The 13,924-nt window shown below is 42.4% G+C and overlaps 1 protein-coding gene across 1 annotated transcript in view; it reads right to left on the bottom strand.

The window, feature by feature from the left end:
* CHLSN (cholesin) overlaps positions 1 to 13,924 on the bottom strand; it is a 693,214-nt gene that overhangs the window by 33,926 nt on the left and 645,364 nt on the right. The window contains exon 5 of the mRNA XM_082261874.1: positions 9,807 to 9,885. Coding sequence (XP_082118000.1) covers positions 9,807 to 9,885 — 79 coding nt within the window. The remainder of the gene's footprint in view (positions 1 to 9,806; positions 9,886 to 13,924) is intronic.

The raw sequence follows: 13,924 nt of genomic DNA, 5'->3' as shown, positions 1-13,924 counted from the left end.
CACAGAGCGACCCTCAGCAGAGATGTAGAGGACCCCATCAGACCCACCACCCACCGACACAGGCACCTGCAATCATCGGGAGAATCTGCACTACACTTGTGGTGATCAGGAAGCTAAATGATCCAGAAGTCAGCACCAGGGGATAAGGAGGGGATCCCCCTGCCAAAATTGCTGCCCACAGGGCTCCACTGTCATGGCTGCCGCTATTTGCAATGCAACCCACAAGAAAATGTCCAGCTGGACTACACAATTATAGCCGCCGTGTATAGGAATACACAAGGCTACAACAAAATGGCGGCTCCATGCGGCACCACGAGGCCTACAGGGACCCAGAAATTGGGAGACCAGGCCTCAGGACAGGGGGCCCTGACAGGAGCCCCACCAGGTACAAACCCCCACCAGTCAATCGTCCAGGAACTTGGCAAGGGGGGTGCCTGCAGGAAGGAGGGGAACCCGGGGGTCCGGCCTTCCCAAGGAGGGGCCCACGTCCAAACCAAAACCCTCCAGGGGTAGTGGGGGGACAGCTACTCAGATCGAGGCCAGGTCATATGCGACCTCGCGAGGTGTTTAACTCATGGGGCTATGTTGCAACCAACCTAGTGCGGAGCTGAGGCCTGCGCACTCGCTGGCCAAACTGGGGTGACCACAGGATCTAGATTATCCAGCTCATCAGATGTGTCCTTTGGATACAGCTGAACACAGATCAGGGTAAAGGGCCAATCACAGCGGCCCACAATGTAAACACACTTAGCGGTTATCAGCATTCCTTTCCTTGCGCTGTCATAGCGCAAGGAGAAGAGAGCCGGTAACTGGTAAGAGTAAAAGGGGACATCTAGAATACCACCAAAAGAAAGTTTTGTGTGAAAAAAATTATAAAAAGTTCATTTGAGTACAGTGTTACATGACCACGCAATTGTCATTCAAAGTGCGAACGCACTGAAAGCTGAAAATTGGCCTGGGCAGGAAGGGGGTGAAAGTGCCCAGTAGGCAAGTGGTAATTCAGAGAGTGCAATAGGGTAAAAAAAAAAAAAGCCTTTAAAGCCACTTTAATTCAAGCTGTAATGTTTTTAAGAAAATTGCCAGCTTATAAAATTCAATAAAGAACTTTACAATCCAGACATTATGGGAGTCTGGTAAGTAACAGTTTTGTTGACTGCTTAAAGAATGGAAAGTTGAAACGGACGTTCTAAATTTAGATTATTTCTATGCAGTCTCTAATAAATACCCCCCCCCCCCCCCCTTGCTATTATTACAAAAGGAAAAATTCCACCAATAATATAGGCTTTATTGTGCGTGCTTGTGTAGATTACAGTAAGGCGCACACTGAAAAGGCACCTTGATAATGGCATGGGACTTTCCCATATACAGCAATGGCATATGTACGCTATCTCAGACCTCCAGAACGCCTAAAATAAGAGATTGTGATTAGGTTTCATTTGCGGATTAACAGGACTGGGCGCTAAGGAACTTCTGTATTTCAATAATAGCTAATGTATTCTCCCGTTTTGCACCTCCAAAGACAAGTCTCTCATAAGTGTCCTGAATTGAAGACTCAAAGTATTAAAGCCAGTAGATTAGCACTAGACAGTAATCTTTCCTTTAACCACTTTACCTCCACTCACATGGAGGCTACTGCGGCACTTTGCCACGATCCCGTCCAGCGACGTAGGCCTACGTCGGGCGGGTTCACGGCTCCCAGAGCACGCTCCCACGCACTGCGGGTGCCGATTTTGGTCAGATTCGGTAGGGAACCGATCAATCACCAGATACTGACCAATGATTTTTGGTCAGTGTCTGGCGATCGGTCCCCACCAATGGCAATCTGTCCCCTGTCTGTGTAATGTAAACACAGACAGGGGAAGTGATGTCACTGTCCCTCCTGGAGTCCTTTCGGTTCCAGGAGAAGACAGAGAGACATCAAAAACGTGAGTTCCACCAACACTACACTGACACACCTCACATAGGTACATTTAACCCCTTCATCACCTCTGATCACCCCCTGATCACCCCCAAAACCCCTCACAGTGAACACTATATACAGTGGTATACAGATATTTTACTGATCACTGTATAAGTGTCACTTGTGAGCATAGTTTGCGCTTGCGCTAGGCCCAAATAGGGTTAGGGCACCCGCCACCTATCCCCTAAATAAATTTTAACCCCTTGATCACCCACAGTTAACCCTTTTACACCCTATTACTCTGTGCACTAAATACAGTATATAGGTAAATACTGATCACTGTATTTAGTGTCACTAGTGACCCTAATTTGCGCTTGCGCTAAGCCCATATAGGGTTAGGGCACCAGCCACCTATCCCCTAATAAACTTTTAACCCCTTGATCTTCCCCAGTTAACCCCTTCACTCTCTATAACACGGTGCACTAATATAAACAGTAAATCAGATAACTACTGATCACTGTATTTAGTGTCACTTGTGATCCTAATTTGCGCTTGCACTAAGCCCGAATAGGTTTAGGCCACCCGCCATCTATCCCTTATAAAGGTTTAACCCCTTGATCTCCCGCAGTTAACCCCTTCACTCCCTATCACACAGTGAACTAATATATACAGTATATCAGATAACTACTGATCACTGTATTTAGTGTCACTTGTGACCCTAATTTGCGCTTGCGCTAGGCCCGAATAGGTTTAGGCCACCCGCCATCTATCCTCTATAAAGGTTTAACCCCTTGATCTCCCCCAGTTTAACCCCTTCACTTCCCTGTCAAAGTGTTCACTATATACAGTGATTACCGATCACTGTATTAGCGTCACGGGTGACACAACTTAGGCTAGCTAGTTAGCGTCAGGGTCCCACTACACCACCGTTACTTAGCGTCAGAGTCAAGTACACTAACACACACACACCACCGTTACTAGTATAGTGTTTGAACAGATCAATATCTGATCTGATCAGAACTATACTAGCGTCCTCATAATTTAGTGTTCCCAAAACGCAGTGTTTGCACGATCAGCACTGATTCCTGCTAGCACCTGCGTTTAGCCCCCTTGCCCAGACCACCTTACCCAGGCAAGTGTAGTAATCAATAGATTACTGACACTTCCAAAAAACACAACACACAAAACCGCTGCGTTAGCAGAGTCAGGCCTGATCTCTGTTAGCACTAGCAGTTTTTTGTAGCGACCAAATAGTCCTCGACAACCAGGTGCTTTTATTACCTAGTAGTCGCATCACTGTACAGGTAAATTTAGTTACCAAAATGTCCAAACGCTCGTACAGTGATGATGCTATATACAGTATAATGACCATGTCAAGTGAGAGCGATGGGGAAGCCTCACTGGCAGAATCAGGGTCAATATACGAACCAGATGATGGCAGCAGCTCCCTGACAGATAGCTCCGACAGAGGGGTCCCTGCTAGGGTCAGGCGTACCCGACCCCATTCTGGAGTTGCTGACTTGCAAGAACCGGGGGTTTCTCGTATGCAGCAGAGTGCCAGTACTAGTGTCGCTCACACTTCTCGTGATCTGGCAAGCACGAGCGGCCTAGTACACCCTGGACCTTCAACCAGCACTGCAGTATCACCTGGTGACGTGGCGAGTCACCTGAGTGCAGTTGAAGCTGGTGCGGTGGCTAGCACGAGTCGTGGCCCGCAGCCACCGCGTATCCGAAGACAGGCCCGTAGAGCCCATAGTGTCCTCCCTGAAGCGCTGGCATATCCTAATTGGCAGCCCACAGATTCCACAGCGCCAGTACTTCCCCCATTCACCGCCCAACCCGGAATCCAAGTGGAAACAGCTGGTTTTAATCCCATAAACTTTTTTGAGCTGTTTTTCACTGAAGATATTTACAGATCTATTGTGGACCAATCAAATTTGTATGCTCAACAATTTATCACCGCCAACCCAAATTCACCTCTTGCCAGACCATTTGCCTGGAATCCTATTACGATTCAGGAGTTTAAAACCTATCTGGGCCTTTCCTTCAACACGGGCATTACAAGAAAGAATGAATTGTGGTTATATTGGTCCACTGACCCAATTCATCAAATGCACGTGTTCTCTGCTGCTATGTCCAGGGCACGATACGAACAAATATTTTCGGTTCATGCATTTCAACGACAATGAACTCTGTCGTCCTCGGGGAGACCCTGCATATGATCGGCTCCACAAAATTCGGCCCCTCGTAGACCAGTTCAATCAGCGGTTCGCAGCCTTGTTTACCCCCCAACAAGATGTCTGCGTTTACGAGTCCCTGATTAAGTTTACTGACCGCCTTGCTATCAAACAGTACCTCCCCAGCAAGCGTGCCAGATACGGGGTCAAGTTGTATAAGCTTTGTGACAGGGCCACAGGCTATACAGTTAATTTCCATGTCTACGAGGGAAAAGACAGCACTGTGGAGCCCCCCGACTGCCCAGGCTACATAGGGAGCAGCGGCAAGATAGTTTGGGACTTGGTCTCACCCTTATTCGGAAAGGGGTACCACTTGTACGTGGACAATTTCTATTCAAGCGTGCCACTTTTTAGACACCTCTTTCAATTGCAAATTGGCGCTTGTGGCACCGTGCGATCTAATCGCCGGGGCTTCCCCCAACGGCTAGTAAATGCCCCACTGAGCTCGGGGGAGAGAGCCTGCTTGAGGTGCGAGGAATTGCTTGCAGTGAAGTGGAAGGACAAACGAAATGTTTACGTGCTGTCCTCCATTCACCCAGACACGGCAGTCCAAATTTCTACGGTCACTGGTGTTGTTGAGAAGCCCCCCTGCCCACGACTATAACCGTAAAATGGGAGGGGTGGACTTCAACGACCAGATGATGGGACCGTACCTAATTGCCCGTAAGGCCAGACGTTGGTACAAAAAAGTGTCTGTATACCTATTTCAGTTGGCTGTTTACAACGCTTTTGTGTTATACAAAGCGTCTGCCGGAACATTATCCTTCTTTCAATTCCAAGAAGAGATAATCAGAGCCCTTCTGTATCCAGATGGTGCTCTTGCCCCAATTCACCAACCAGATGCAGTGAGCCGGCTGCATGAGAGGCATTTTCCGGAATTCCTCCCGAGTACCCGTACCCAACGATACCCCCAAAAAAGATGCCGTGTCTGCAGCAAGCGCGGATTTAGGCGTGACACCCGGAATTATTGTCCCGATTGTCCTGACCAACCTGGTCTTTGCCACGGTGACTGTTTCCGTCGCTACCACACACTAGTGGATTTTTAGCGTAGGGTACAGCACGGCACAGTTTAGGGCACATTTACACAGGGTCTCAAAAGATGTTCGATGGCTATCGTCATTTTGAGAGACCCGAACCTGGAACCTGGAACTCGACGTTTGAAGAAAAAAAAAAAAAATACATAAAAGCTAAAAATAGTTGTCGTCTCAGTCATTTTTTATGTTCTTTTACACTTCCTATGTACTTTTAATGTCCTTTGTATGTTTTTCATTCTTTTGTGACCTGCTTCTCTTGCAGGTACTCGTCGGCTACCACGCATTGATTTTATATATTCTGACACAAACAGTGTTTGCGCTCAGCATATATGGATACCTTTGCTGATAGCAGCTGTGGTGATTTTCTGATTTCAGCACTGCAGTTAAAATCCTATTTTGGTATACGTGGATAGTGCCGTGTATACCCATCATTAAATTCAGTGGGTGGTTGTTTGGGCGGTTAATGATGAGTAATACTACGCATTATTCCTGTGCTGATTTCTGATAGGTTCATGAAAAAAAAAAAAAAAAACCTATATGCCAAACAAGGACCAGCAATGTACTGGTACGTTGCTGGACTTTGAGTGGTTATACCAGGATGATGCCTGCAGATTTAGGCATCATCTTGGTATCGTTTTTTACAGCCAGCGGTCGGCTTACATGTAAAAGCAATGCTAGCGGATAATTGGCCGCTAGACTGCTTTTACATGCAGTGGGAGGGGACTCCCCCCCTCCTGCCGCCTTCCGCTGCCTTCCACGGTTTTTCTCGGGCTCTCCTGTCCCACCGGTTAACCCGAGAGTGCAGCCGGTGGTTCAATTATCTAACCATAGAGCTGATTGGAGATGAGAATGGCTCCAATCATCTCTATGGCCTAAGATGCCGGAGGCTACGAGCATTTCATGACTTCTGTTTCGCCAGAAATAAACAGCGCCATTGGGAAATTGGGAAAGTATTTTATCACACCAATTTTGGTATGGTCAGATGCGTTAAGGTCAGAGGAAAGATCTAGAGTCTAAAAGACCCCAATTTTTTTTTAAAAGAGTACCTGTCACTACAGATTGCTATCATAGGGGAAATTTAAATTCACCGTGATAACAATAAAAATGATTAAAGAAAAAAAAAAATGAAAGAAAAGGTGTCAAAATAACATAAGAAAGCAAATTAAAAAAAAAAATAAATCAAGCCCCCCTGTCCCCCGTGCTTGCGCGCAAATGCGCACACAAGCGTTGGTCTAGTGTCCTATGTAAACCGCAATTGCAGCATGCATGTGAGGTATCGCCACGAACGCCAGGTCGAGGGCAGTAATTCTTGTGGTAGACCTCCTCTGTAAGTCCAAAGTGGTAACCTGTAAAGACTTTTAAAGGCTTTTAAAACCGTACGTAGTTTTTTGCCGCGGCACAGGCGTGCGCAATTTTTAAAGCATGTCATGTTAGGTGTCTATGAAATCGGCATAAGATCATCTTTTAAATTTTACCAAACAATTTGGAATTATATAGTGTATTTCTGCATTAAATATAAAAAAAGTGTTTTTTTTACGCAAAAATTGCGTTTGGAAAATGTGTGCGCAAATACCGTGTAACAAAAAGAATTGCAACATTCACCATTTTGTTCTATAGGGCCTCTGCTTTAAAAAAATATATAATGTTTGGGGGTTCAAAGTAATTTTCTTGTGAAAAAAAAATATTTTTTCATGTAAACAAAAACTCACAGAAAAGGCTTGGTTTTCAAGTGGTTAGAAGAGTGGGTGATGTGTTGCTAAAATTGAGCATAAAATGCCAGGACTGTTCAAACACCCCCCAAATGACCCCTTTTTGGAAAGTAGACACCCAAAGCTATTTGCTGAGAGGCATATTGAGTCCATGGAGTATTTTATATTTTGCCCTAAGTTTCAGGAAAATGACAATTTGTTTTTTTTTTTACACAAAGTTGTCACTAAATAATATATTGCTCACGCATGCCATGGGTATATGTGAAATGACACCCCAAAATACATTCTGCTGCTTCTCCTGAGTACAGGGATACCCCATGTGTGAGACTTTTTGGCAGTCTAGCCGCGTACAGGACCCCGAAAACCAATCCGCACCTTCAGGCTTTCTAAGGGCGTAAATTGTTGATCTCACTCCTTACTACCTATCACACTTTTGAAGGCCATGAAATGCCAAAATGGCACAAAACCCCCCCCAAATGACCCCATTTTGCAAAGTAGACACTCCAAGCTATTAGCTGAGAGGCATGATGAGTCCATGGAATAGTTTATATTTTGCCACAAGTTTCAGGAAAATTATTATTTATTTATTTATTTTTTTTACACAAAGTTGTCAGTAAATGATATAATGCTCACACATGCCATGGGTATATGTGAAATGACACCCCAAAATACATTCTGCTGCTTCTCCTGAGTACAAGGATACCCCATGTGTGAGACTTTTTTGCAGTCTAGCCGCGTACAGGACCCGGAAAACCACTCCCCACCTTCAGGCTTTCTAAGGGCGTAAATTGTTGATCTCACTCCTTACTACCTATCACACTTTTGAAGGCCATGAAATGCCAAGATAGCACAAAACCCCCCCAAATGACCCCATTTTGCAAAGTAGACACTCCAATCTATTTGCTGAGAGGCATGGTGAGTATTTTGCATCTCTCATTTTTTTGGGGAAAATGAAGAAAAAACAGGAAAATGCATTTTTTTCCTCTTTTTTCAATTTCCAAAACTTTGTGACAAAAAGTGAGATCTGCAAAACACTCAACATGCCTCTCTGCAAATAGCTTAGGGTGTCTATTTTCCTAAAAGGGGTCATTTGGGGGGGGGGGGGGTTGTGCTGTCTTGGCATTTCATGGCCTCCGAAACTGTGATAGGTAGTCAGGAGTGAAATCAACAATTTACGCCCTTGGAAAGCCTGAAGGCGATGATTGATTTTCGGGGGCCTGTACTCAGCTAGACTGCAAAAAAGTCTCACACATGTGGTATCCTTGTACTCAGGAGAAGCAGCAGAATGTATTTTGGGGTGTCATTTCACATATACCCATGGCATGTGTGAGCAATATATCATTTAGTGACAACTTTGTGTAAAAAAAAAAAAAAATAATAATAATAATATATTTCCCGGAACTTGTGGCAAAATATAAAATATTCCATGGACTCACCATGCCTCTCAGCAAATAGCTTGGGGTGTCTACTTTGCAAAATGGGGTCATTTGGGGGGGTTTTGTGCTATCTTGAAATTTCAGGGCCTCCGAAACTGTGATGGGTAGTCAGGAGTGAAATCAACAATTTACGCCATTAGAAAACCTAAAGATGGGGATTGATTATCGGGGTCCCGTACACAGCTAGGCTCCCAAAAAGTCTCGCACATGGAGTATCCCCATACTCAGGAGAAGCGGCAGAATGTATTTTGGGGTGTCATTACACATATACCCATGTCATGTGTGAGAAATTTATCTTTTAGTGACAACTTTGTGTTAAAAAAAAATAAATAAATAAATTGTAATTTTCCCAAAACTTGTGGCAAAATATAAAATATTCCATGGATTCACCATGCCTCTCAGCAAATAGCTTGGGGTGTCTACTTTGCAAAATGGGGTCATTTGGGGGGTTTTGTGCTATCTTGAAATTTCAGGGCCTCCGAAACTGTGATGGGTAGTCAGGAGTGAAATCAACAATTTACGCCATTAGAAAACCTAAAGATGGGGATTGATTATCGGGGTCCCGTACACAGCTAGGCTCCCAAAAAGTCTCACATATGTGGTATCCCTGTACTCAGGAGAAGCAGCAGAATATATTTTGGGGTGAAATTACACATATACCCATGGCATGTGTGAGAAATTTATCTTTTAGTGACAACTTTGTGTTAAAAAAAAAAATTTTTTTTTTTTTAGTCATTTTTCAAACACCTGTGACAAAAAATTAAATATTCAATGAGCTCAACATGCCTCTCAGAACATTCCTTAGGATGTCTACTTTCCAAAAAGTGGTAATTTGGGGGGGTCTTGTACTGCCCTGCCATTTTAGCACTTCATGAATTGAGATAGACAGTCAGAAATTAAAGCTGCGTAAAATTTCAGTATTTACACCATAGTTTGTAGACGCTATAACTTTTGCGCAAACCAATAAAAATACGCTCATTTAATTTTTTTTTGTCAAAGACATGTAGCTAAATATATTTTGGCCAAAAAAAATGACATAAATTGAGTATATTGGATACTTTTTAAAAGACAAAGTTGAAAATGTCATTCTTTTGCAAAATTTTCGCTCTTTTTTTATTAATATCGCAAAAAAAAAAAAAAAGCGCAGAGATGATCAAATACCACCAAAAGAAAGCTCTGTTTGTGGGAAAAAAAGGACGTAAATTTCGTTTGGGTACCACATTGCATGACCGCACAATTGTCAGTTAAAGTCGCACAGTGCCGAAGCACAAAAAGTGGCCTGGACGGAAGACAGCAAAATGCTCCGGTGGTAAAGTGGTTAAAGTGGAACTAAGTGGAAGCCAATCAAGATGGGAAAAGACCGGCATTTGCCGGGTATCGGACTGTTCAAGAACATGAGGTATCACTGAGTTTGGTTCCGAATTAGGAGCTTACCATTTTGAATGTTACAAGCATTACATATAAACAACCATATATATGAGCAAGCCTACCTTCTCTTGGTCATACATGTTCATGAGGAGCCACGTTTGCCTTGTTTTTTGAAACTTCCATTCATGTTTTTTGGACCAACTAAATTCAAAAGGATTACAAAAAAACTAAATTAGTGTTTATACATTAACATAGTGGATGAACAATTCTATCAACAACTAACTTGTCAAAGCCATAAGCATATTAGAAAAGTGGTTAGAAGGCAGCAGTTGTGCCAAGAAAGCTGCTTAGGCCTGTGCTTTCAACTCACACTGGAATAAATACAATTATAGGTCCAGTTCACTACTGGTTCATTCGCTTGGTTGCCAGTCAAGTCTTGATGAAGGCGGCACTTAGACCCCCCGAAACGCATTGGATATTTCTTGAATTGTATCCCTGAGCTTTAACAGAATATAGTTGGTCTGGTGCAGCATCAGCAGTCCACCTCTGTGCAATGAGTTTGCAAGTTAGAAACAGATTCTTGTGTACAGGTATCTGAATGGCGGGTGGCACTAATTCTTCTTCCACAAAACCAACCAAGCAAGCATGGTTTTGTGTTGGGTAGAATGATAAACATTATCTGTGGTTAATACATCCGAAGCTTTGGCAATCTCCATAGCATATAGATGAGGTTTCCCAGGGACTGTCCACATCTTGTACATGTTGCATCTGCACTGCGGCTGTATTGAAACAATCTCTGAAGGGTACGATATGTTCTATGGAGTATAAATAATGGAGTTGGTGCAGACAGGGACACCAAAGAATAAGTTTCTAGTATAGAAAGTGCTTTTCTGTCAGTTCACCTAAAGCCTCATTTACAGGGCCTCATTCACATGGTGTACTTATGTGTACATTCGTGCAAATTACAGTCCTTGTTTGCATGAGATGTACAGGTATTTCGTGCATTCACATGCAGGCAGTCCCTTTCATGTCTAATGGGATAAAGTGGCTGCACGGACACAGACGGTGTTCCCAATTCTTAACAGCTGTGTGGATTGTCCATGAATGCACACAGTCTGCACTGCTAAGATAACAGTAAGAATAAGAACTAAAAGGCTGGTACACACAGGCAGAATATTCTATTTAGAATAAGACCAGATTGGTCAGGATGGACCAATTTATCTACTACCCATGTCTGGTTGCCAGAACCCGAGCCAAAAGTTTGATATATGTACACAGCAATGAAATTGGGCTATAAGAGTAGGGGCTTCAGTGGATATTTAGCTGCTTTGGGTAGCACAATAACAGAGTTAACTTAGGTTAAATACCTGTCTCCAAGGCCCACTTCAGAACCTGCACATTCTGGTAAAGAATCTCACCATAGTGTTTATAGACTTCCACTGGAAGGCTATTCAGTTCTGGTGATTTGTGATTAGAGGAGTCAGAACAGCCAGTTGGAACTCCTCAAGCGTAATAGAGGCTTACCCCTAATTGGAATACAGGCGAGGGAGAGTATGTTTACAGAAAAACTGGTCTATGTCAGTGGAAGTGGTTTTAAATCTCTGAAGAACATCATAAAAATTCCTGAAGGTGAAAATTTCCAGAGAATGGGTAGTCACTCTATGAGTGAGTCATGACAGCTACAATATACTGAATGTTGGGCTCATTTGTGTCCTGGCAAGAAATGCTTACATGTGCCCTGTGTTTTCTCCATCTTCATAGAAGCATTTTTGTAAAAAGAAATGCTTATGATGTTCTGCTTTGGGGAAGGACAGATTATTATACAGTAGGTGGCCCGCGTTTGGTTTGCGTTATGGGAGAAGGGTGCTCTATGTAATTTTTTGGGGCATGGCAACCTATTTGATCATTGACCTTTTACATTCTCCAGTAGAACTTTTCTCTCTAGTAATGTTTTGAAGTAGGAGTCCTCATAGAAAGGCATTAAGGGCATCCTAAACCACTCCCACGATGGTGGAAGCATAATCAATTTCTAGGGATTCAGCAAAGAATGCCTTCAGTTCAGACTATCTCTGGATACAATCAAATCCAGCCAAAATGGGTTTACTTTCCACTCTGCAGCTCGAGGGTAAACACCAAACCCTCAGTGTTTCTTTAATGGAGAATAATCTAAAAAGCCTCTTAGGGTGTAAAACACATTTGTAACATAGGGAAATATCTGTGTGCTCCCCAAAGCCAGGTCCATTCTTAACAGCAATGTGTGAGAATTAAGGAGGGTATACACACTATGAGATAATCAAAAGAAAAATTCCATATGTGGCATGATCGTTCGATTTTCATGTAGCGTGTACACAATTTTCTACATCCGATTCAGATTTTGCAAACAAAAATTTTCGAAGGGACAAATCCAAAAATTCTTGTACGAGAACAGAACAAAAGATTTTCGTTTTCTTTTGATTTAATGTGTACCGTTTTCGAACAAGAATTCAGAAACGAAAGACAGCATGATCAGAAACAATGAACAGCAAAAAAAGCCTTTGTCATATAAGAATTTTTGTACATTATTACCTTCCTCAGTTCTGACTTGCTGTGAAATGAGGAAAATCGGACGATCGTTCGCCTGATTTTCTCATAGTGTGTACCAACCTTAAGAGAAGCATAAAAACTGCTGAGCATTAGGGTGACACAGTCTCCATATATCATGTAACTCTATTTCATTTATCAACTTAGCAAAAGTTGTACTACTCTGTTGATCGGTAGAACCCATAGAGGGATATCTGTCAGCTTGGGTATCTAGTACTGCATTAAAATCACCAGTTGTAAAGGGATTCCAGGTGTATCAGAGATAAATCATATAAGATGATCTATTACTTCTATAAATATATATCTGCCAGGAGCATCAACTTCAATTTGCCTGTAGGAAAGGGAGATTGAGTCAGCTATTAGTATGCTCATCCCTCTTGAACAAGAGGTATACACAGAATGAAACTGATGAGGAAAGTTCCCTTCTCTTCAATTGTTTCATGGAGTCTCTAGTGAGATTGGTTTTCAGCAGGCAAATTATTGAAGCATTACCATGTGATAAAATATTCATTACTACAATGCGTTTCACCGGGTCTTCCAGTCCCCTGACGTTCTATGAGCTTGAAAGTGGTTTCACCATGGTGTGTCATTGGTAGTATAACACTGTCTGCAAAAATAGGAAGGGAGGGCTTCCCTTCCTCCTTGGTTGTGTGAGTGAGTCCATATAATTAGACAACACATATACAGCAGGAGACTGATCCACACTGTGATACCCCCAAACATTAGATATATTTTTTTAACAGTGACCCTAGAGAATAAAATGGCGGTCGTTGCAATATTTTATGTCACACTGTAATTGCTAAACAGTAAAGTTAGCCCATTTTTTTGTATAATGTGAAAGATGATGTTATGCAGAGAATCGTGAGCAGAGATGTATAGTAACTAAGTAGAACTACTTCAGTACTGTACTTAAGTACCGAAAGGCGGTATCTGTACTTTCCTAGAGTAGAATCTTTTTCTCCTACTTCCACTTTTACTTCACTACATTTTTTCGATGATTTTAATACTTCTACTCCAATATTTTTTTTTTGTGCTGCATAGTTACTCGTTACTATTATAAAAATTACCACTGCCAGAACAGTAGATGGCAGGTTTCATGAAGCTCAAAACATGTGTATTATCAGCGCATACGAAAATAAATGCTACTGCTACTTTTGACTTCTTTCTTTAATAACTACATAACACAGTACTTGAACTTTTACTTTCAGTACTTGAGTAGCAAAATTAAAAAAAAAACTACTTGCAATACTTAAGTACAAAAAATGTTGAATACTTTAGTACTTCTACTCAAGTCACTTTTTGATTGAGCACTTCCACTTCTACTCAAGTCACTTTTTGATCGAGCACTTGTACTTTTACTCAAGTATGGGTTTCGAGTACTTTATACAACTCTGATCGTGAGAGACTAGTGATCTTTATTTTAGGCAAAAAAATTGCGATTCTCATTTTATCCAGGATCGTGCAGCTCTAAACATCCATGTATTTTGCCTCTGTAACTCAACAGTCAGAAAAAATGGGTATCTTAGAGCTATTGTAGGATAAATCTTTGTGCTCTTGAACTTTTCTCTGTATTATTTCTCTATCAGATATGGGAGGTCCCCTGGTGGTGGAGGGTGGAAGGGCACTCTATAAGCTATTTAAATACCAAATAATCGAGTAA

This window comes from Pelophylax lessonae (assembly GCF_965119305.1).
Source record: "Pelophylax lessonae genome assembly, chromosome: 6".
NCBI lineage: Eukaryota > Metazoa > Chordata > Amphibia > Anura > Ranidae > Pelophylax > Pelophylax lessonae.
Note: the sequence above shows the minus strand (reverse complement) of the source record. Positions and strands in the feature narration are given on the sequence as shown.